Source organism: Rhinolophus hipposideros (assembly GCF_964194185.1).
Source record: "Rhinolophus hipposideros genome assembly, chromosome: 13".
NCBI lineage: Eukaryota > Metazoa > Chordata > Mammalia > Chiroptera > Rhinolophidae > Rhinolophus > Rhinolophus hipposideros.
In genome coordinates this window covers 14,970,454-14,995,477 of record NC_138059.1, presented here as the reverse complement: position 1 = coordinate 14,995,477, position 25,024 = coordinate 14,970,454, and the positions used below count along the sequence as shown (strand labels likewise).

The window sequence follows — 25,024 nt, the reverse complement described above, 5'->3', positions numbered from 1 at the left end:
TGTGTGTGTGTGTGTGTGTGTGTGTGTGTGTGTAGTCCTTCCAGAAAAACAAGATCATAGCAATGTGACAAACTCAGGATGATACACTAAGAAGAGTTGTTGAGTCCTGGAATTGATTGCTGTGGGAAGCTGGAATTTTTGGATACTTGAAAAAGCCCCAGATATTCACATGTTCATTCAGATGTAATTTTTCCTAGATTAAGGGGGGAGACCATTAGAGGGGTCTCTTGGTCTTGTATCAATGATTCAATTCTCAATATTCTACCAGAAACCGAGTGCTGACCTAAGATAAATGTTGAATAAACACTCCCTTGAAAGGGCTGGAAATTCACACACAACTGCAACTTAATGGAAACTAAAGTTGAAACCAGCCATTCAAATTCAACATTAACTGAAGTTTATCTACATTAAAACTGCAATGCAAGATGTCAAAAGTTAAAGAGAGGAAGGATGAGTTAGAATTTTAAAAAGAAATAATATTTTATACCATTATAGAATCCATATACATTATTGTATAAGATTTCTATCAAACAAATAATATTATCAAACAAATATTTGCTGTATATGGATTTTTGTATTTATGTCACATTTTAAAATCATCCAATTCCTCATTTCTTAGTTTCTATAATTCCATTATAAATACGTCGTCTCCTTCTTTAACTAAAACTTTGTGCTAACAAGCCACTACCTACTCCAAGGGAATTACAAGAAAAGCTAAGCTTATACTATATTGGTAAAAATGAAGGACGTAAGAGTAGATTTTATTAATGAAAGGGGGAAACAGAATATGAGCGTAGTAGGCACTTGCATGGGAGCAGGGTGCAGAGAAAAGGAGATCTAACCAAAGTGGTAGTTGTTTCCAGGAATAAAGACTGCATTTCAGGCATTCTGGTCCCTGCCTATCAATCTAGGGTGGGATGGAGGGAGATCTTTCCAGTTCCCTCCCTATCCCAAACCCCAGCGCACACACCAGGTGGCGCTCGCAGCCTTGTAGTACTGCCTCTGGAGCCCCTGGACTTAGAGCTCATCTCCTAAAAAAGGCTGCGCGGGCTGCCTGACCCCAGAGAATTGCATTCAGTGAAGCGCAGAAGCAAAACGGCGCCTTGCTCGGACCCCACCCTGAAGTGAGGCCAAGTTGGAAAGGGACCAGTAGACGCAGGGCGGCGGTGGGGCTGGAGTGGACCCTTTCCACTCCAACAACAGGACAAGCGGGGAAGTTCAGAGTATAGGCAAAAGGAGGCAAAGATCCTGCAATTTCCCAGAATTTGCATTCTAACTGTTGGGACGGTTAGAATGTCGCAGGGACCCCCTTGAAAGACGCCACAGCCCCTCTTTCTGGATTCTCAGCTGGGCACAATGGAATGAGGTTCAGGGACCTTTTAAGAGTACCACTTGTCCTTTCTCTTCTCTCCATCACCACCCTTGAGTGGTGGTGAAATACCCCTTTTTCATTTTGCCAAGGCGTGAAAGTATTTTCTTACAAAAACAGGTTCTTGCTAATTCTCAGTTTCTGTACCTCCCTCCCCAACATTTGGGCGCAGTAATAAGCTGGATTGAAAAGGACGCCGCGGGGCATTTGTTTGCACGGTTCGAAATGGGTAACGATAAAGACTTTCTAAGGGGGCTTAGAGGGTGACGGTGCAAGGCCAGTCCCTAGAGACCCGGCGTAGGGCTTTGGCCCGTCTCCTGTGCTTCACGGCGCAGGGTGAGCCCTCGCAGGGCGATCTGTATGGATTAGAACCACCAGGGTGTGTGATAACTGGCCTCAGCCCAGACCTGTTGAATCAGGACCTGTGCGAGTGGGGATGTGCAGGTGGGGAAGTCCAACCACAGGAAACTGCCCACATTCTTCCCGTTCAATTTACAAAAATGTCAATTTCAGTACCCCCAGGTCATTCTCCTGCGCATTGAAGTTGGAAGATCGCTGCTTTGGAGTTTTATAGCTCTTGTTCATTCAGTATTGTTCGGAAAGGAAGGGCGAGGAGCGGAGGAAGGGTAACACTTTGTAGTGGGTACAGGCCCCCCGAGGGCAGGGTCCTTGGCGCAGGAAGCCAAGGCTGGTCTTTGGGAATGGGGAGTGAGCACACAGCACCTGTGTACCGCAGGGCCCCTAACCTTCCAGAGCGAGCGCGGGGCCTGGTTTAGCCGTCCCACACTAGCCCAGGTCGGAGTGGAGGGGTAAATGAGGCTCTCCAAGCACATAACACTCAGCTGCGCACCTGAGGCGGTGGCCAGGTCTGCGGGAGCGCGTGCGCGGAGCGGGGCGGGCTCCTCAGAGCATCTTCTGTGGGGCGGGGGTGGGGAGAAGAGGAGGAGATAAGGGCGGGGGGGGGGGACGTTGGGATTTAGGCTTGCCTCCCACCTCCCCAACCTCCGCCCCCTCGGCCACCTTCCGCTCTATAATTGGCCGCCTACTGGCCTTCCTTTTCTCTTATCTGATCCTGGGCGCCCAGCAGGAGGGAAGAGCTGGAGACGGGGAGGCAGCTCCGGGCAGCTGGGAGGGGGTGCGGGAGAGGGAGACGGAGACGGAGAGGGAGAGAGAGAGGCTAATTAAAGGGGACTCGAGGCGGGAAGCAAGCAACAGCCGTGCGCCGCGGAGAACCAACCTGCGGTGGAACTTGTACCTTCCCTAGGCACCGAGAGGTTCCCAACCTGGGCTGGAACCTTGCCCTGCACAGGTCAGTTCTCTACCTACCTTCGCGTTGGCCTTGAAAAGTTTATTCGTGAAGAAGGAAAAGTGGAAAGGGAGAGCCACCTGCAGACGCAGTGCAATTCATAGACTTTACGCGCGCGCCCTGGACGGCCCGGGGACCTTCGGGGTGGGATGGGACTGTGCACCCGTCTGCCTCCTCGCGGAGGTCACTGCGCAGGGAGACTGGAGGAGCGGAGAGAGGCGAATGCAAACACAGTGACGGTGCCTTGTGTTGCTCCCCGGAGCTTCTCCCTGCACTTGGGTGCTGTGAGCGCGCGGTGGGAAGAAGCGGGTCCGAATTCGAGACAGTGGCGACACCACCACTTCCCAGTAGGAGGGTCTTAGTAAAAGCGTTAATCTGCTGAGAAAGGGGCTTAGGGACTTGTCTCGGAGGGCTGTTTATAAATAGAAAGCGCTCCGTTTTTATTTAGGTTGTATTTGGGGTCGCTTGGGAGAGCACCTGGAGAGATGATGGGGGACAACTCTCCCAGCCACTCCTTGTTAGTGCCGTAGATTAGTACCAGGGATTCGGCGCTAGGCGCCAGGAGGGCAGCCAGGCAGCTCATTGATGGAGGATGTTGGCGGTAGACACGCTTCGATGTCTCTGCGTCAGGAAACTCCAATGCTTCGCGCGTTTTGCTTTAGGTGTCTGGACCCAGGAGGCTTTGAGATGCACCACCAGGCTGTGTTGGAGTGTCCTCTCCGCCCAGGCTTTTCCACCCCTCACCTTACCCCATTTTATCCCTCTGGACCCCTCTCTGCTTTATGCCTCCAGCTTCTGGGTGAAGATGCGACCGAAGGAGCTGAGCTTTGGCATGCAGCGCACACAGGCAAGATAGGGTTAGGGCTGGGCCAAGAGGGGCCACGTGGGGCCACTGGAGTGGCTTCAGTACTAGGTAAGGTTCTGGACGGCCTCTGCAAGCCCCAGACCACAGGCATTAGATTTTGGAGCTGGGTTCTTGGGTCGTCTGTGGGAAGCACGCCCTCTGGCGCATGAGCTCAGGGTTGTCCAGGGATTGCCACTTGTGCACAGGTGTGGGCTTTGGCTTTGTCCTTAGGGAAAGGGCCCAAATGGGGCTTGAGAGCAGCTCTTACAGGGGCCTGCATTTCTCCCTGAGACTTTTTCTGGAGCTGCTACTGAGAGCCCGCTTCCCGCTGGAAGTTTTGGACTCCCTTCTGGAAGTTTCTGAGAATCCTGAGAGGGAAGCAGCTGCTAGAGATGGGAGTGGGCAGGAACAAAGACTATTGGGGATAAAACTGGTGACTCTGTGGGGAGCAGAAATGAAAACAAGTTTTCCTGAAGCTCTGGGTATCCTCACTTCCAGAGGACACGGGGGCATGTCCTAGTTGCAGCATATGATAGAGGCCCTACTCAAATCCAGCAAACCGAGTTATGCTGGGTGAAACGAGGAGAACTCGCGTTCTGTTTCTGGCAAGGTGGTCTGGTTCTGCATATGGAGAACAACGGTAAATTTAGAATGAATGAATGAACGAATAGCATTTGGATTTTTGGCTGCACCAATAGAGCCTCTTGGATGGATTTCATCTGAATATGGCCCCAATAGTGTGGTTACTATAAGACAGACTTCAGGGTAGTATTTTTTGAAACGTAGCTTTATTAAGATGTAATTCATATACTGTGCAAGTGTACAGTTCTGTGGTTTTCAGTAAGCAAGCATCACCACAATCAGTTTTAGAACATTTTTATCACTCCAAAAAGAAATTCCATACCTGTTAACAGTAGTAACTTCCCATTTCTTTCCAACCTGCTCTCTTCCATCCCACTCAGCCCCTGGCAACCACTAATCTACTTTTTGTTGACATTTCATACAAATGGAAGCATACAACATGTGTGTGGTCCTTTGTGACTGGCTTCTTTCACCTAGCAAAATGTTTCTGAGATTTATCATGATGTATAAAATACTCTCTCACTAAACACTGGCATCTCCTCCTTCTGCCAGGGGAGCCCTGAGCCAGGATGGACCTGAACCTCCACTGTAACCCTGACCACCTGGGGGTCCTTTTGAAAGGACAGAGCCACACTGGTGAGGCCTCTCAGTAATTCCCTGGATAGGATTACTTGGAACCCATTAGACTTCCTGGAGCAGTTTTGGGTGCGTCCCAAGCTCCAGGATTGATGGGAGGAGGCCTTTGGCCCTTATTCTGCTGCTAATGGTCCAGCTGAGTATTTCAGAGAACTTTGGGGGCCGTCTAGTCATGTCTCGATTCTCAGAATCAGCCGGGGCTGGCCTTAAGAATGGGCTGAGCAAACTGGTATGGTTTGAGGGGCAACCCTAGCCAACCAAAAAGGCCCCTTGGTGTGGGGGGGTATTCTCTTTGGCTCTTAAATACATCTTAGTGTCACTTAATAAATCTCTCTCTTTCTCTCTCTCTCTCTCTCTCTCTCTCTCTCTCTCTCTCACACACACACACATACACACGCACACACACACACACACAGTAAAACACAAAACCTGTTTTCAGCTGACAGTCTCTGCAGTTATGTGACTCTGGAGACAGTTTGCTGTCATTTTAATCCAAACACAGCCAAATGACTGCTGTTTTCTGGACCTTCAATGAAACCTAAGATTCCTTTCAAGGACAAGGTCCTTCTTGAATTGCTGTGTTACAGGAGTCTCAGTTCTTGCTGATGCAGTGAAGCTCAAAGGTCAGCAAGCTGAGATGGCCACGGGGATGCAACAGTCAGTTTGGGGAATGTAGTCAATAATGTTGTAAAGATCTTGTAGGGTGTCGGATGGACACTTGTCTCGTTAGGGAGACCGGCTCAGGGATGATGTAGATGCCTGATCACTGCACTGTACACCTGAAGCTGAAGCTGAACAATAATGAATGTCAACTACAATTTTATATATATATGGTTACAAGAAGCAGAGTACAGCATTAGGAATAGAGACAGTGGAAATGTGATGGCTGTGGGCGAAGTCAGAGGGTAGTGGATGGGGATCGGGGGTTGTCACTGAGTGAGGGATATAAATGATAAATGTCTAACTATTATATTGTTCTGTGCACCTGAAACTAATAAAAAATGTTTAAAAAAAGGTCAGCAAGCTGATTAATATGCAAGCAGGGTTTATTAGTGATACATTCTGAAGGAAAGGAATGATGGGCCTAGCCAAGGTGGGAGAGAGAGAGGGAGAGCCCTAGATCCCTTGTCCTGAGGACTTATAGTTTGCTGGGTGGGGTGAGGGAGTTACATATTTATTTGGCGGGAAAAGGTGGTGCCTGCTCTTCCATCAGAGGGCGTGACCTCCTAAGATGGGTGGAGGTCTGACTCAGATCCTTATCTTGCTCCAGACCTTCCTCATCTGTTGTTGTAAAAACAGATATGTGTCTGGAGGCAGTTAATCAAAGGTATGAGCTTTTTCTGTAGGGACATGGACCACCATCCTACCCCTCCTGCTTTAGGCCAAAGTGGTGTTTGAACACCACTGAGCCAACAAATTATCTGGGATTTTGACAGTTTGTATGGACCAAGGTTGTTGGTAAATACACTAGATCACAGCCTGGGAAACAGAGAGGCCAGCCCCACGTGGGGAGGGGGTAAAAGAAAAGTGACAAAACAAACTTCCTTTCTTAGTACTGGATGTCAGGAAAACAATCTTCTCTTGCTCCTTCTATACTTAAATAAAAAGTGTCAGGGATCCAGGTACATACTTCTATATAAAATAAGCCTTGAGTGAAGACAAAACCTTATCCTGTTCTGGTGCTGGTAACGTGTGTGTATGTACAAGGTCAAACAACTAAGTTCACGAACTCATCCTAGAAAAAGTGCTGCATACCTCATTGCTGAATATCACTACAGTCACCTTTGAAGTACTCCCCTTGGGAAGCTATGCACCGATGCCAGCGCCTTGTCCACCCTCAAAGCAATTTTGGAACTCTTTTTCAGGAATGGCCATCAGAGCTGTCGTCGTATTACCCTTGATGTCCTGAGTGTCATAAAAATGTCTTCCTTTCACTATTTCCTTTATCTTCAGGTAAAGAAAGATGTCATTGGGGGCCAGATCAGGTGAGTAGGGAGGGTGTTCCTATACAGTTATTTGGTTACTGGCTAAAAACTCCCTCACAGACAGTGCCGTGTGAGCTGGTGCATTCTCGTGATGCAAGAGCCTTGAATTGTTGATGAAAAGTTCAGGTCGTCTAAGTTTTTCACACAGCCTTTTCCGCACTTCCAAATGGAAACTTGGTTTACTGTTTATCCAGTTGGTACAAATTCATAATGAACAATCCCTCTGATTTCAAAAAAGGTTAGTAACGTCTTTGCAATAAGTTCGCGAACTTAATTGTCATCAGACTCTGTGTGTGTGTGTGTGTGTGTGTGTGTGTGTGTGTGTGTGTGTGTGTGTGGTGGAAGTGGTGGCATTTTTTTTTTTTCTTTTTGAGTACTTACTGAGTACCTACTCTTTTCTCTTTCAGAAACACTTAAATCTCCCAATTTAGAGATAAGGTCACTGAGCTTCAGGGATATAAACTACTTGCCTGGGGTGACAAAATCAGCAAGTGACAAATACATGATTAAGAAAAGTCCCTATGTTTCATTTTTAACAAGATCCTCAGGTAACTCCTATGCACATTAGATGCTCTAGAGGTTTCCAGGAAAGACAGGACTTGAGTTGTTTTTCATTGTTTTATGCCGACCAGAAGAGAAAGAAGCATATTCCAGGTGGTGAGAGCTGTATGAGAGAAGGTTCTGAGATGGCAAGGAGGAACCTCTAGTTTTCGTTCTGGCACTAATAATTAACATCACGTTGAGTGCTTACTGTCAGGCTGTGTTGAGCGCTTTATAATGGAGTAGCTCATATAACCCTCATAAGGCTATAAGGTCAGGTCATTATCATACACTTTTTAAGGGTAAAGGAAACTATAAGGTACAGATCAAGGGCCCAGGGATGAAGCTTGGCAGATGAAATTGGAGCTGCATTTTTTACCATCCTAAATCATCCATAAACACCTCCTCCCACACGTGAGAGTCTTAGCCACAGCCTCTCAGGTCTCTCTACAATGCGGAAAGGGTACCGAGATCGCCCGTGTTCCTTCCTGGAGCAGAGCCACCGTGCGGAAACCGGAGGAGCAGCACCCACCTTCCATGGGAAGTCAGGCAAAGACAAAGAGATCCCTTTGGTTCCAGGAAATCTCCTGAAAAAGAGGAAGGCTTATCAGGCCTCCAAAGCTATGCAGGCAAAGCAGGCATTTTTGGGAAAGAAGGAGTAGAGGAAAGGAAAAGAGCTCAGCTTTAAGCGACTGGAATGGTCCCTACACGATGCGTGACAAGGTGCGCCTCGGATGACTAGAAGCGAAACCTCCTGGTTTGGCCTTGGCCTTTGTTGTACCCATCCAAGGGATTAATGGGGTGAGTTTAGTGGTGCAGAGGACCATTGCAAGGCTTTGCCTAAAGAAAATTTTCGGTGGTATCTTTTTCAATGTGCCCCCCCTTCCCCAAGCATAAAAACACTGCGTGTGGTGGAACCTTTTGGAGAACCTGGGGATCTCCAAATCTGAAGTCTGTCCGGGAACTCATCTTGAAAGGTGGACAAGCTAAAGTCAGGAATAAAATCATCCCTTTGACAGACAACACAGTGATTGAGGAGCACCTGGGGAAGTTTGGTGTCATTTGCTTAGAAGACCTCATTCATGAAATTGCCTTCCCCAGGGAAGAATTTCCAGGTGATCTCAGGGCTCTGGTGCCCTTTCCATCTCTCAGTGGCCCATCACATTACTGAGGATAGAGTGGGCTTCCTCAGGAAAGTGGGCTCACCTGGCTATGGAGGTGAACGCGTCAACCAGCTGATCCAGCAGCTAAACTAAACCCAGAGTATCTGACAGCACAATGCATTGGAAGCATGTGTTTATTTTTGGGAATTATCCAGTATCTTCAAAGAAGATTATTTTCAGCTATATCTTCAGAAACTGGAGAGGAAGGGTCAGGGGAAAGACGGCCATATTCCTGGCAGGCATGTCTTGTCACAGCCCAGTTCTAAAGGGAAAGTCTGGATGTTTTCTATGTTGGTGGCTGCTGCCACCACTGAAATCAGCAAAGGACTCATGCCATGGATGAGGGGTCCTGTTTCGTCAAATCTGCTATCCAGAGGTTTAATGTTGGTGAATGAATACCCAAGCATGAGTACAAGATGTCAGTACTCAGCCAAACCCAGAGGTATACTTGAACCTGGGGATTCCTAAGGCTTTGTTTCGGAAAGAACTTGAAATACAATTGGAGCACAAAAACAGTGCTCAGTTGTCAAAAAAAGAAAAGTCCCTATGAGATTTGAACTCAGATTCCATTACACATGGCTCAAGACATCAGCTTCTTTGAGGGGATAGGGGGGAGAGATGCATGACTGGAAATGAATGGCGTCCACTGAGGCCATAAAATTTAGTGGCTGAAACAGAGATAGAAGGCAGACAGATACGGCTACAATCTAAACTTCCTCCTTTCGTGCCCCTGTCCACCTTTCTTTCTTTTTTTTTTTTTTTTTTTTTTTTTTTTTTATTGGGGAAGGGGAACAGGACTTTACTGGGGAAGAGTGTGTACTTCTGGGACTTTTCCAAGTCAACTTGTTGTCCTTTCAATCTTAGTTGCAGGGGGTGCAGCTCAGCTCCAGGTCCAGTTGCTGTTGTTAGTTGCAGGGGGCGCTTCCCACCATCCCTTGCGGGAGTCGAGGAATCGAACCGACAACCTTGTGGTTGACAGCTCGCGCTCCAATCAATTGAGCCATCAGGCCACCCTATCCACCTTTCTTAACCTTTCTGAACTTCTGTTTCCTCATCCAGAAAACAGAGAACAGTAGCCACCCTATAGGGTTGTTTTAAGATCTGAGATGATCTTAGTGCAGAGCCTTGAAGACAAAAATGGTTCCTCTTCTCTCCTGCTTCTTTTTCCTTCTTTATGCTTTTTTTTTCTTCTTCTTCTCTCTTTCCTCCTTCTTTCTCTGTTCCATTTTTTGAGGGGACTGTGACTAGAAAAGCTACAGGAAGTACTGAAAGTTGGCTGTCTATTTAAGACAGAGCGCCTAGACTCCTCATTTCTTCAAGGCAATTCTTTATCAGTGTTTTTGACAAACTTTTCTGCCAACGGGCCTTTGTTGGAGCTAGCCTGGCAGGCGTCCCTAACTTTGAATTTTAGGGCGCAGTGTTTGTCTCTTTCCTCTCAGAAATTACCTGGGTTGCGTGATTGATCCAGAAGGACGCTGGGCTTTGCTGAGTCCATTCGGATGTCTCAGGATGTGTCTATAACTAGGGGTACTCAGGGGACCCCTTTCTGGATAAAGGTCTGTTCCTGGATAGTTTTCTGTCTGATTTTGTAAAGAGGAACGCATTAGGTTGATAGCTAAAAACAGTGCTCTCCTGCAGTTTTTTTTTGCTTCCATTTTCCTCTACTTCCCAGTCCTGCCTCCTGCCATGTACTGGAACTATGCTAAGCACTCAGAGTATAATGGTGAATAACACACTTTGGTAGGTAGAAATGCAACTAGCCAATTACAACACAGTGTTAAGTGCTCCAGGGTGGACTATAAAGATTACTACTGAAGGAACCGCAGGAGGAGCATCTGGCCCAGACTTGGAAGATCAGGGAAGCCTTTGTGAAGGATGGGATGTCTGTGCTGAGATGTGCAGCTACGCTTTATAATGCTTGTAGGTGATAGAGTGTAGTCAAAAGCAATCCCCCATTTCTTTGACTGGGGAGCTATGTCAGTCCGAGAGAGAGAGAGAGAGAGAGAGAGAGAGCGAGAGAGAGAGAGAGAGAGAGAGAGAGAGAGAGAGAGAGAGAGAGAGAGAAAGAGAGAAAGAGAGAAAGAGAGAGAGAGAGAAGGAAGAGCCAGGTGATGGAACATTCCTGAGTCAAGGAGCTGTCACTCCAATTTGCCATACTTTTGGGATGGCTCAGCCTTCTCCTGTTACGCACTTTGAACCTTTTTGATTATGGGTTAAATTGTTCATCTAGATGTCTTATAGTGCCCAAGACCCAGAAGGTAAAAATAGTTACTGAGGCCATGAAGTTAGTTGCAGTGGGATAAGGGACAGATACAATCCATTGCAGGTCTGGCTGGTGAGGGATCTAGGCCCCTGCTATTCACTGTGGTCTGCTGGTTGCTGCCACCCACAAACTGTTACTTCCCCCGATGAGATAAAACTGGACCAGGATGTAAATCAAATACATTACCAAGTACACTCTTAGTTCAACTGAGATATTTTTTCATAGAAAAGCTTTCTTGATGAAGGAAGCAAAACAATGCACCAATTTACATTTTTTGCATAAGCTCCTTAATCTCACGTAGGGTTTCCAGGCAGGAATTCCCCCAGTTTTCAGGAATGTTATTCGCTTTCCCATTCCCGAATCCCAAGATATAAACTGTTTTCTGTTCTCCGCGATGAATCGTTTCCACAAAGTAACGTCGGGTACTACCAATCACCTGGGTTCAAGGAGCCGATTTTCCCGATTTCCCAACCAAAATTTCTCAGGATTTGGGAATGGAAAAATGAAAAAATTTCCTGAGAACAGGTGGGAATTCCTGCCCAGAAACTCTAGCGATAAATAGGAAAAATGTCTAAGAAATACATTATGAGTAGAATGTTTATTTCTCATTGTGGGTATTACTGGGTTCAAGGAACCGATTTCCCGACCAAATTTTCTCGGATTCGGGAATGGGAAAGCGAAAAAAATTCCTGAGAACGGACAGGAATTCCCACCTGGAAACCCTAATCTCACGTGTGGACCAGTAACAAATAGTTCACAGACTAGCTATTTTGAGTAGTACCAGTCTAGGCAACATTGGCCCAGCTATCCTGGAAAGTGATCTTGGATCCTTTCTATCTTTTCTCTTTCTCGTTCCCTTCTTTTTTTCTTTGTTTCCTCTGCCTCCTCATCCTCATCTTTATAATTTTCCCTCTCCTCTCCTTTCCTTATTACTATTTTACTATTTCTTTCCCTTTTTGATGTTGTGACTTTGATTCAGTATTTTTGTATTTTAAAAAGCAAAACGAGAGGAGCCCAAATACACAAGATAAGAAATGAGAATGGAAAACAATCACAAAACTAGAGGACATTTAAGTAATTGAATAGTAACTAAAATAATTGTAGGAAAATAAATCAGAAAACTTAGATAAAATGGATTCTTTTAAAACTAAATGCAAATTGCCGAATTTGATTCTACAAATTGCCAAGATTATACAGAAATTACGAATAAAACAGTAGGCATAAAATTTTGAAACGTTTTTTTAAAAAGTAGCCTCCCCCAAATGCCAAACCTCTATGGTTTTGCTATTGAATGCCAACAAAATATTAAAGAAACAATGATAATGGTATAACTGTCCCATAGTAACATATATAGAAAGAAAGGAAGCTTCAAATTTATTTTTATAAAATCTGAAAAGTAATACTAACATAAAAATTTGACACAGCATAAAATAAGGAAGACACAGACTAGTTTTATTTATTAATATAGTAGTATATTAATTAATATGAATAGCATATTAACAAATAGAGCCCAGTAACACATCAAAAGAATAATATGTCTCTCTCTTGTTCTTACAGTTGCTTTATAGTAAGGCTTGCTATTAGGAGTTGTAAGTCATCTGACTTTGTCCTTTTTAAAGATTGTTCTTAGCTCTTCTAAATTCTTTGCATTTTAATGCAATACTTAGAATCAATTTGTTAATGCCTATAAGCAACTTGTTGAGATTTTGATTAAGAGTGCTTTGAATCTACACATTAATTTGAGGACATTCTAACAATGTTGAGGTTTGCAACCCATGGACATAGTACACTATTCTATTTGTTTAGGTCTTCTTTAATCTCTCTCAGGAATACAGTTTTGTATTTTTTTGTAGTTTTTACAGGAAGTAGTGTAGAGGACTTCTATATCTTACTAATTTCTAAATATTTTGTGTTTTTTGATGTTATTGTAAATGGAATTAAAAAATATTTCCTTTTTTATTTGTTTGTTACTATAAGAGTATGATTTATTTTTGCATATTGATCCAAGTCCTCAGCCTTCCTTTATTTATTACTGCGTTTCCCCAAAAATAAGACCTAGCTGGAACATCAGCTCTAATTCATATTTTGGAGCAAAAATTAATATAAGACCCAGTTTTATTTTACTATACTTATACTTACTGTACTTACTTTACTTATAGTAAAATAAGACCGGTCTTATACTATATAACATAATATAATATAATATAATATAATATAATATAATATAATATAATACAATACAATATAATACCGGGTCTTATATTAATTTTTGCTCCAAAAGATGCATTAGAGATGATGGTCTGGCTAGGTCTTATTTTCGGAGAAACAGGGTAGTTCAAGTAGGTTTTGTTTCTTTGGTAGCTTCTTTAGGATTTTCTATGTAAACAATCATGTAAATCATGTTGATTGTAAATAAAGACAGTTTTACTTCTTCCTTCCCTTTTGTTTTGCCTTTTATTTCTTTTTCTTACATCATTGCACTGGTTAAAATCGCTAGTTCACTATTGAATGAAATGGTAAGATGTTATAATGTTGACACCCTTAGTGTGTGATCTTAGTGATCTTAGTAGAGAAGCATTCACTATTTCACCATTAAAAATGATATTAGCTGTGGGGTTTTCATCGATGCCCTTTATCACATTGATGAAGTTCCCTTCTAAGTTTGCTGAATTTCTTTTTAATCATGAATGGGTAGTAAATTTTCTCAAATGCTTTTTCTGCTTCAATTGAGATGATATAAGAGGGTGCCAAAAAAAGGTGTACACATTTTAAGAAAGGAAAAAAACTATTACAATTGTAATACTCATTGTACACCAATAATAAATGATGAATACAAGTCATGTTTGACTTCTGCAATTATGAGGTGCTCAAAGTGGTTATCATCAGCGTCCAAACACTTCTGATTATGGTGAACTATTGCTTGAGCAACGCTGACCAAAGTATCCATTTGTCCACATTTGTTTGTCACCCCTGGTATTTAACCAATCAATCTATCTATATTTTAGTCTGTTAACATGCTTAATGATATTGATATTAGAATATTAGACAAATCTTACATTCCTAGAACAAAATCTATGTGGTAATGATTCTTATTTTTATATTGCTGACTGTTATTTGATCATATAATATTTTGTAAAGGATTTTTGTATATGTTCATGAGGGATATTCTGTAAATTTTATTTTTGTAATGATGTCTGTTTTTGATAAAATATTATGCTGGCTTGCTTCTGTTTTCTAAAAGGATCTGTGTGGAATTGACATAATGTTTTCCTTAAATATTTGATAGAATTCACTAATGAAACCATGTAGGGTTGCAGTTTACTTTGTGGGTGTATTTTTAATAACAAATTCAACCTCTGTAATAGACATATGGCTATTTGGATTTTCTATTTCTTCATGTATCTGTTTTAGCAAGTAGAGTATTTCAGGAAATTTTTTTCCAATTAAGCTAAATTGTTGGATTTATTAGCATAAAGTTATTAATATTTTTCCTTTTTATCATGTGTTGATGTGTGAAATATGTAGTGCAACTGTTCCTGATATTGTTAATTGTGTTTTCTATCTTTGTTCCTTGATCACTCTTTCTAAAGATTTTTTAATTTTATTAATATTTCAAAGAAGCATATTTCAGCTTTGTTAGTTTTCATTAATATTATATATATATTTATGTTACTCTTCATTAACCCCTTTTTTCAACTTAATTTGTCTTTATCTGGCTTCTTTAGGTGGAAAATTAGATCATTAATTTAAAATTCTTTTTTATGTAAACATTTTAACTATAAATTTCTCTCTACTGCTTTAGTTGCATCCAAAATTTTTCATTATTAAAATATTATTTTTTAATTTTTATTTCCTTCCAAGTATTTTTAAATTTTCCATTGTGATTTCTCCTTTGACCCATGGGTTAACTAGAAGCATGTTTAATTTTTAAATATTTTTAATTTGTAAAGATATTTTATTTTTGATTTCTAATTTAATTCTGTTGTCAGAAAACATACTCTGTAATATTTTAATCTTTTGACATTTATGTTAATATATTTGAAATTTATCTCATTTTATGGCCCAGAATGTGGCCTGTTTTTTAAAACTTTCCATGTATACTCAAAAGAAAAAATACATTCTCCAGTTGTTGGATGTAGTGTTCAATAAATATCAGTTAGTTGATAGAGTTGTTCACATTTTCTATATCCTTACTGATATTTTGTTAAATTGTTCAATCAGTTCCGTAGAAGTGAGTCAATATCTCTAACTTTGCTTATTTCTTTTTGTAGTTCTATCAGTTTTTGTTTTGTGGATTTTTGAAACTTTGTTATTAAGTGCATGCACATTTGTGATTAAGTTTTCTTGATTAATGACCCTTTATTCTGAAAATGTCCAGTATTTAAGGGGTTTTTATGCAGATTTTATTTCCTTCATTGTGACTCACTCTTTTCTGACATATTCTTTCTTAATTTCCAGTTTCTGTCATTCCTGAACTCTTCTACTCATCCACACTTTATGCTAATAAGACTGTGGCTTTCCACTTGCTTTCTAGTCACTATGCCATGCACAGTGTTGAGTTCGCTTAGGGGTAAAAAGGCTAATGACCAAGCTAATAGTAATAAAACTAGGTCTTTATTCCTCATTTAGAGTTGTTTCCTACAATGCCGTGATGCTAATAGCTAAAAGTAGTAACCACTAACTTTCCCCAGGGCTTGTTTTTAAGTAGACAGCATTAGCTAATTCTGAAAACTCTTTTGATTATTCCGGATGTGAGGAGAATATTTTCACTAGAGAGAAAATTAAAGAACACTAAGCGAGGTCAACACACTGGGCTAATACCTTAATCTGTATGACCTAGATCATCAATTGACTATACAATTCTCCTTCTATAAAGTGGATATTGAAATTTTAACAGTGTAGAGCTAGGGAAGGCATCTTAGAGGTCATTATGTCTAGTACCCTGTCCACAAATTCAGGACTCCCTTTTATAATGGAATTCCTGCTTCTGCCAAAACTTAGCCAGCTTCTACCTCAGAGCTTCTATCTAGTAAAAGAGAAGAACCTGTTCTAAGTGTTAGAGAATGTTTTTTATCCGAACACACATCTCTGTGGATCAGTTCATTGATTCAAATTCTATTTGCAGAAGCTGCACAAAATAATCTCGTTTTATCTTCCACATGAAAGTGCTTCAGACATTTGAAGACAATCATTAGGTGCTTCTGATTCTTATTTTTCCTAGGCTTAATTAAAACTTGCTTAAGTTAAACATTCTCATTTCTTTCCAATCTTCTTTGCATTCTAAGTCTATGAATTTCTGTAAGTCAAATCTTCCACATCTCTATATGGTTGATTATTTTGAACCTACATAGAGCTGTCCTCCGGAAAATGATAAAAATTGATTGGAATGTATTTTAAAAAGTTAAAGCCATTCACCCAAGCAAATGTTGTGCCACTGTCATTATCTGGATCTTCAGTTTTTGCCTACAACTTCATGTCAAATTAGTCCCACAACCTTAATATGATGTGGGAGATAAAAACTTCTTGATTTCCCTTCCTCTTAGTATCCACCCAACTAGCAAATTCACTGATTATTATCATTCCCCTTTCCTTTGTAAGAAAGTAATATTCTTTGTGTTTATTCAACCTGTTGCGAACATGCTACTAGTTAGACATTTTGAGAGCTGCCTGTGTTTGGAGTACATTATTTATATGATCACAATCATTCTATAAAGTAGATATTTTTTAAAAAAAGATTTTATTGGGGAAGGGGAACAGGACTTTATTGGGGAACAGTGTGTATTTCCAGGACTGTTTCCAAGTCAAGTTGTTGTCCTTTCAATCGTAGTTGTGGAGGGCGCAGCTCAGCTCCAGGTCCAGTTGCATTGTTAGTTGCAGGGGGTGCAGCCCACCATCCCTTACGGGAGTAGAACTAGCAACCTTGTGGTTGAGAGCCCACTGGCCCATGTGGGAATCAAACCGGCAGCCTTTGGTGTTAGGAGCACGGAGCTCCAACCACCTGAGCCACTGGGCTGGCCCAATATAAAGTAGATATTAATGTGCACATTTTATTGATAAAGAAATCAAGTCATAGAGTGGTTAAACCAGTTAGTCAAGGACCTGCAACCAATTATGGGCAGGACTGCCTTCCTAATTCCCAGGTTTCCACTGTATACTACAACTTTGTGGCAACTCTTTGTTCCCTTTCATACTTAGCTCATTTAATTTTGCAATACGGGTATATTTGCTTGCATTCATCCCTGTCAATAAAATGGTAAGTGAGCTGACTGAGGGCAGGGATCATATAATAAGAACTTTTGTATCTTCCCTGCTATCAAGTAGAGAGCTTTGGTTTTATAGTAGGACTTCTTAATAAGTGATTGTTGGGATGAAAATTGTAAAACTATAAATAATCTCTCTCAGGGCCTGGTATGCAGATGACTAGCTATAATTTTAAGTTTATGTTCTTTTTTTTTTATTTTGTAAGGCAGCACTGATTGAATAGAACATTATCCAATGTTTGGGTGTACATATATATGTAAATCTGTGTGTGTGTGCACATGTGCACGTGTGTGTATGAATGGTTTACAGAAACTTTAGAATAATATTTTAAGGAATTTTGATAAAATGAGCTGCACTCAGGGCCTTTGCTTCTTGTTAAATTTAACCATACAATTGAGATTAAGTAGAACAAAACATATAAAGTGGAAGAAGGGGCTAATTTAGCCCTAATGGGGATAGTTTTAAGTTACTGATTACAAAATCGTGACAGTGTGTTGAGAAAATTTGTGCTAAACATGATCAACTTTACCCAAATTGGTTTATATCTTCTGAACTAAGAGCTAAGTAGCCATTTTTGTCATGATGTTTAAAAAAATAAAATAAAAATTAAGGCAGAATTGTTTTATGCAGGCTTTTGGGCAACATTTCGACCAATTAGGTTTTGACGTTTTGGTAAATGTTAAACTATATCATGACACTTTAATAGGAACTGGGATTTTTCTTGCCCCTATTTTGCTGTCCAAAATATTTAGAGACTTGGCAGAAAACCTTGGGAAAACTAAAATTCCACTTCTCCAATATGGTATTACTCATCCTAATTTAAAGTAAACAGCAAAAAAGGAAGAATTTAAAGATAAGCTATGGCTATACTAAATAATACTCAGTTTTCAAAAAAAAGTTGCCAAGACTGGGTTAGTATTTAGTTATTTATTTAAATTATGTGAAATGCAGATTAACTTCCACTGAGGCATGTTAAGTATTGCTTTAAAATATAGGAACTGCAGTGCTTTGATGAGAACAGAGAAAGGCTATTGGATTGTGGCTTGTCAGAGGAACTCTTTTTGCTATATTATAACATTATCACATGATACTATCTGATAAAAGTCCTCTGATCTTAAAGTGCATGACAAAAAGACACATGCCTGTTTCCTTACCTCTCCTTTTTGCCTTGTTCTGATTGGAACCTGTAGTTATAATGTTTGGGGAATAAAACCTTTTTTTGTTTTTTTGACTTGGAGAAGTGATTCTGCTGCTGTAGTTTTCTTTGGGTGTCATGGACAGCTCTCTGGCTGACGGGCAGACGTATTGATGGCTTGGTTGTGATAAGGCTGCAGCCTGCTCCCTTATCTTTTCAAATCTCCTGATTCCTACCTTCTGTCTAGGTAAGGATTACTCACACCTTTTTGGATAATCCACCTAATCTCCTAATTGCCTCTGTAGGCCAAGGGTCCTGTGATGTCCCAGGGTCTCTTCTCCTGTATTTCATCAAAATTGACTCATCCGTTTGTCTCATTTCCTCTGTGCCCTGACAAATGGTTGGTTTACTAATCTGTAATAAATTAATCCAGGTTAAAATGCCATATACACATTAATGCCAAACTTAATGTGTTGCTGATTTCACTGGGAATTTTAAGGAGCTCCTGTATATGAGTGTGTTAATCCAAGGAAATATTCTTTAGTAATTACCATTTTGGAACTATGACAGGCTGGTAGGCGAAGAGTTTTTTTGGACCCCTAAGCACAAATGAGTACATTCTTTAATTTTATTATAGGATCTTAACTTGATTATATGATTATCAAAGCATTTGTATTTCCCTTTAATTTGGAAACACAAAAGAATGATTGCTTGCTTGAAAGAAATACAAATATTTATTCCTCTGTATACCCTGTATTACTCTAGAATAAAACCAGAATATCAGAGGTTTAAGTGCATGAGTCATATTGCTTTGAAGGTTCATAGAATCATGCTTTGCTACACTCACTAAAATAACTCTTAGATTAAAAAGTAAATTAATTCTTATATGATGCTGCCAAAGCATATTCATGGGAAAATTAATGGTCTCAAAGAATAACATTACATTAATTAAGGATTAAAAAAAATTTTTAAAAGGGCAAGAAAAATAAAAAACCAGAAAAGGAAAAAAAGCAATGTCTAGTGATACGTACAGAAAGAAATCAGAAGCAAAAAAACAATATTGACAGGTTAAAAAAACTTTAAAAAATGCAGTCTGGACAAATATATAATCTATTCTGGAGAGAAAAAAGAAGTCAGAAAAGTATTAATTTAGTACTAATAATGGAGCTATAACCAGAAAAGATATGTTTTAAGTTGAGAAATCACACAACTCTGCTAATAAATTTGAAAATTAAAATGAAAAAAATAACTTTATGGGAAAATATTCACGCTAGAACCAAGAAGCAGAAAATGTAAGTAGATATATAAACAAGAAAACATTCTAAAAACTTGTGCAGGATTATCTTCAAAAAGGGAAATGTATTATAAGTGTATACAAATGTTAGAACTTACCAAATTTTACACTTTAAGTTTGTGCTGTATATTGAATGTAAATTATATCTCAGAAACGTTGCAAAAAAGGAAAGTACATCCACGTGATTTTCTTGCTGAAATTATTCATAGGTCTTCATAGAATAGATCATTCCCATGCTACTTAAACTATTACAAAAACAATGAAAATGTGGAAAGTTTTCTAACTTATTTTACGAAGCTCAAATACTCTTGACACTAAAACCTTTAAAGAAATGAAAGCTATTAGTTTTGATTATTAATGCAAATCCAAAAATTACCTACACATAGTCAACATTATATAAAAACAATAATACGTGTATGTGGAGACAACAAAGATAAGTGAGCCTGGGAGAAATGTCCCCTGAGCTATCTGTAGACTCCGGGAAATGTCTGATTTGCAAATGTTGAAGGGATTCTTTGGTAACCCAGTGCCTCAATGAATTACACAGATTCAGTCTAGGATTGCAGGAATTCAGGCATGAGAAACTCTGCGCATGGCTTGCACCAGGAGACCCAAGATGAATAGAATCTTGGAATCCCTGAGACTCATCATTGTCTAAATCTTGCCCCACAGAGAACTGGCTCTCAACTCCAAAGACTTCAGTGTTGTGTCAGTGTTACTGGAATTTTAGGAAAGCAGGCAGCAGCAAAGGGCAGCTTTCTCAAGTGAAACTGTAGAGGTCTACAAGTCCATGTCAGCGCTCTGTTCCGTGCGCTGCCCTTTCACAGGCTCACCAACGAATTCATTGCGGGAAGTGTTCAGGAAGTAGTTGCTTGTATCAGTGACACTTTAGATGTGCACATGACCCCAGCGAGCATCAGCATCAGAACCCATTACTCCATGTTGGAATCAAACATGGAGAAGATCATGTTTGGAATTTCAGGAACTGATGACCATTTCCCAACTATTGCATTGGAAGGGACATTTAAAATCCCTATGCAAAATAATGTGTTTCCAATGGGAAGACATCTCCTATATTTCCAATATTCCCTAGATGAAAAGATAAGCAGCAACGTGGCCCTGGACTGGATTGAAATGAGTAAGAGTCAGAAATCCTCTTAAGAGCAATAAATGGCCTTGGGGCAGTTAGAGGTAGTGAGGAAAGCAGGATACAACCATGGTTTTACATAGAAAAACAAGAAATCATGAGCTTAGCCTTGACTTAGATCTGTGGTATCCTTGACACTTTTTCATGCAGTGATGAGCCGATGACCCTGTGTGGCTATCACTAGCCAGGCCAGTTCCCAGGTGCCCACAAGGATGGCAAAGTCCAGACAGTATCATTCAGAAACTCATCAACGGGCATCATGGGAGCTTTAGCACCTATAGCTATGACTTGAATGGTGAAAATGATGTGGTTTGGTACTCATATAAGATGCTGGTGGTCGTGGAAATCAGTATAAATCTGTAGGGCATTCAAAAACCTTAAAACACGCATCTTGTTTTACCAAGCAGGTCCAACATTGAGAATTTAGCCAAAGGAAATCTATAGCCATATACTCATATTCAAGGAGATGTGAGTGAATAGGATGGTCATTACAAATTTGGAAATCAACGAAATTTTCAAATAAAGATGGATAATAAATAAATTATGATATTGCCATATATATTATAACAAGACTGTCACTCGAAAATATTTGCACTTCAGTAAGGGAAAGATAGACTTCAAAAAGAGCATACTCTGTTGTGCTTGTATTTTCTAATTTTGCACAACTAAAACTCATTACTTTTGTCATCATCAAGGGAAGATATTTTAGAATGAAAAGAAAGTGGTATGAAGTGTGATACTATACAAATATTTTTCGAACATACTTCTACCATGTCTGTGAGGGTGAAAATCGTGGATCCTGGACTCACAAGATTTGTGATTTGGGGAACTTCTCTGCGCCTCATTTTCCTCATCTGTAAATTGATATTGAAGCCATACTTCGAAGGATTGCCATGAAGATTAAAGGAATTTATGTATGTGTGAAGTACTTACAGTTGTCTTCACACATCTAAGAGCTTGATAAACGTTACGGTGAATAAAGTATAGTGACCTTTTATGGATGAACCATGGGAAAAAGTCTACTCCGTTTTCCATGTCAGGAAAAGCTATGCATCTCCAAAAAGATGTTTTAAAATTTAATTATCTAGTAAACCTTAAAACTTAGTGTGCTTCCTTCTTTCTTGGACTGCTAGTTCATAAATTCTGTGCCAAATTCCTGGTCATCTCTAATAACACAACCAGATAGATTTTCTCTGCTTATTTAACTTACTACTACTGTATTATTTTTCCACATTTCCCTTTAGACTAGGATTTCCAAGACACCCACTTAAATTTTAATTTCAGGTAAACAATAATATTTTTTTAATCTAGTGTGTACCAAATATTGCATGGGACATGTTAAAAAAATATTGCTATTTACCTGAAATTAAAAATGGACTGGGAATTCTGTGTTATTTGTTAAATTTGGCAACCCTATCTTACACATTATATTTCTTTATTATTAAATACCTCAGAACTTTTGTGGAACAATATTGGGGAATAAATGAATGAATAAGTGAATGAATATATGAACAAAAAATACCCTTGGTTGAAGAAAATTTTGGAGATGTCTTAATCTCTGAGGGAAGAAATCTGTAATGGCTTATAATATAATTGTAGTCAATAATTTGTAGGTTGGCCTTTTAAATTAATACCTAACATTCACCCTTTATTCTTTCCTTTTCTTCCTTCTTCTCCCTCTTTTCATTTATCTCTCTTTTTCTTATAGCTCTTCTTTTATTGATATTATAATGAAAAAGAAAAACTTGGAAGAGTTTTAGATTCACACATATCAGAAAAATACAGTTGTAAGAAAAGATTAGGGATTACTTCACCAAGTAAAATGAAAGCTGAATAGTGATTTAATATTAACATAAAGTGATTTTTCAAATTCTCTTTGATCACTGGAAGAAAGGTCCTACCTATCTTTACATTGTAGGCAATATAAGGAAACAGTAGGGCTTCTAACTTTATGTGAAAAATACTGGAGCAGCACATTACTGGTAAGGAAATTATGATTGTTTGGTTATTATGTTCATTTCAGGTAAACTTTTGGATTTCATCTCTTTAGGGAATTCACTGTGCAATTTATGCCTTCCAAAAGAGCCACAAAGGACCCTCTGAACTTCTTTCCCAAATACTTCAGACCATTCTTTGCCTTTACAGCATCTTTTCACACATCTTTTATCAGTTTATATTTTAGGGTGAAACATATGATACCCTAGGGTTACTTCCTGACAATACTAATCCATATTGGCTTGTTTGCCTGTCCTAGATGACTCATGTTCGTACCTTATATTCAGTCTCCTAAACATATCCTGTGTTCTCTGTTTCCAGGACTGCTGCTGCATCCCATGTGAAAAGCAGGAAATAAAATGAAGATTTTTCAGTGCAACACGCAGTACTGGCTGTTTCCCACTGTTTTGGCAATTGCTTACTTTTGCACCATTGTCCAGGCTCAAGGTAATGGGAAACTTTAAGATAACTTAACTAATAGTTTAAGATAACTATTAGGTCTGGGATTCCAGCTGTGTTGGTTCTAATGATCATTTTTTTAAAAAATTTATTTACCCTAATAGTGCTTCACCAGTTCAAATGTGTGTCTAGGACATGGTCGTATGTTGGCTGTTGATCATTATTACCAACTTTTTACATTGTAGAAATGTGCCACAACTTTGATGAGGATTATGACCTCAAGAGTGATTGAGCATAGTAATTTTGTGGCAGTTGGTTTAATGGCTCATTCTGAACTTGGCTTCTTTTCGGCTGCGCAAATTGAATTAGTAACGTCACATTTTCATGTTACAAAATCAGTTCTATTAATAAGGAGCTATAAAGTGTGTAGTGTGTATCCCAATCATGCCTTGTCTCTTAAATAGAGTGTCTACAAAATATTTCTACCACTGCATACTTGGCCCTTGCTTCGTTCTTTAAAAACTGAGCACATAGGGGCTGGCCCAGTGGCTCAGGTGGTTGGAGCTCCTTGCTCCTAACTCTGAAGGCTGCCGGTTTGATTCTCACATCAACCACAAGGTTGCCAGTTCAATTCCTCCAGTCCCGCAAGGAATGGTGGGCAGCACACCCTGCAAGGTGTGCAACTAAAGTTTGAACAGGGTACCTTGAGCTGAGCTGCCTCCCGGATGGCTCAGTTGTTGGTTGGAGCACGGGCTCTCAACCACAAGGTTACCAGTTCAATTCCTCGAGTCCCACAAGGGATGGTGGGCTGCGCCCCCTACAACTAGCAATGGCAACTGGACCTGGAGCTGAGCTGCACCCTCCACAACTAAGCCTGAAAGGGCAACAACTTGAAGCTGAACAGCACCCTCCACAACTAAGGTTGAAAGGACAACTTGACTTGAGAAACATCCTGGAAGTACACACTGTACCCCAATAAAGTCCTGTTCCAAAAAAAAAAAAAAAAAAAAAGGCCATCAAGAGAAAGAGTTTCTTAAAAAAAAACCAAAGGTCAAGAAAAGAAAAAAAAGAAAAAAATATAACCCCGTGCCTCAATTCAGCTTAGGCAAGCTACCTAACAATGGAAGATAAGCAGGTCAGAGCAAAGTGCCGTGGGAAATTTTCGGCCACCTGCACATATCTTCCATTAAAAACATGTACCCAGTCAAGCTTACCCCAAAACTGGATATCCTGTTGCTGCAGCAAAGATAAGCAGAACATCCCCTTAAGGAAACCTACCCCTGGGAACATCCCCTTAAGGAAACCTACCCTTGAGAACATCCCCTTAAAAAAAAAAAAAAAAAGCACCCTTTTTTATCTCAAAGGCACACCAATCAGAAAAAGGACAAGTAACAGGAAAGAATAAAAAGGGACGGGAAACAGTGCTGGGGCTCTCGCTCACTGCTGTGTCAGTGGAGGCTTGAGCCCAGATTCGGATCTGTAATAAAGAGTATTAATTTGTCCAATTCGGCTCCGTGGTCATTTTCTGGGGAACTCGCTCCGTAACACTTTTCGAAATCTATTTATGTTATTGGGATCTGCACTTCTATTTTTGAATTCCACTCAGTTTTATAAAGTATGTCAGGAGTTGGCAAGCTACCACCTCTGGGCCAAATCTGGCCCACTGCCTACTTTTATAAATAAAGTTTTATTGGAACACTGCATGCTCATTTGTTTACATATGTCTGTGGCTGCTCTCACACTGCAATGGCAAAGCTGAGTACTCGTGACAAAGTCTGTAAAGTCCACAAACCCTAAAATATTTATCTGGCCCTTTACAGAAAAAGTATGCTAAGCTCCAAAATAAGTGCATAATATATATATATATATATATATATATATATATATATATATATATATATATATATATATATAAATAAAACTGCTCAAAAAGATATTACTAGACAAACATGGTAATCCAGCAGAAACAAATTTGGGTGCTGAAATTGTCATTCATCAGCTGAGCAAGGTAGTCTCAATGTGATAAGGCTGTTTTAGAAGTATTAATGTCTAATGTTTGGAATTTAAGGTTGTAGAAAAATCAGATGCAAGAAACATTACACCCT

General features: G+C 40.1%; 1 protein-coding gene and 1 pseudogene across 4 annotated transcripts in view; both read left to right on the top strand.

Annotated features, from left to right (window-relative positions):
* Positions 1-2,447: 2,447 nt before the first annotated feature.
* COL14A1 (collagen type XIV alpha 1 chain) overlaps positions 2,448-25,024 on the top strand; it is a 202,731-nt gene continuing 180,154 nt past the window's right edge. Inside the window, exons 1-2 of one of the 3 annotated variants that reach the window (XM_081070910.1) lie at positions 2,448-2,678; positions 22,842-22,967. In XM_081070910.1, the coding sequence (XP_080927036.1) occupies positions 22,880-22,967 (88 nt within the window). In that variant the 5' untranslated portion in view covers positions 2,448-2,678; positions 22,842-22,879. The remainder of the gene's footprint in view (positions 2,679-22,841; positions 22,968-25,024) is intronic. The other 2 variants (XM_081070912.1, XM_081070911.1) reach the window with 2 other exon arrangements.
* Positions 7,715-8,518, top strand: LOC308506902 (large ribosomal subunit protein uL30-like; annotated as a pseudogene). The gene has a single exon. The product of its transcript is annotated as a large ribosomal subunit protein uL30-like (transcript).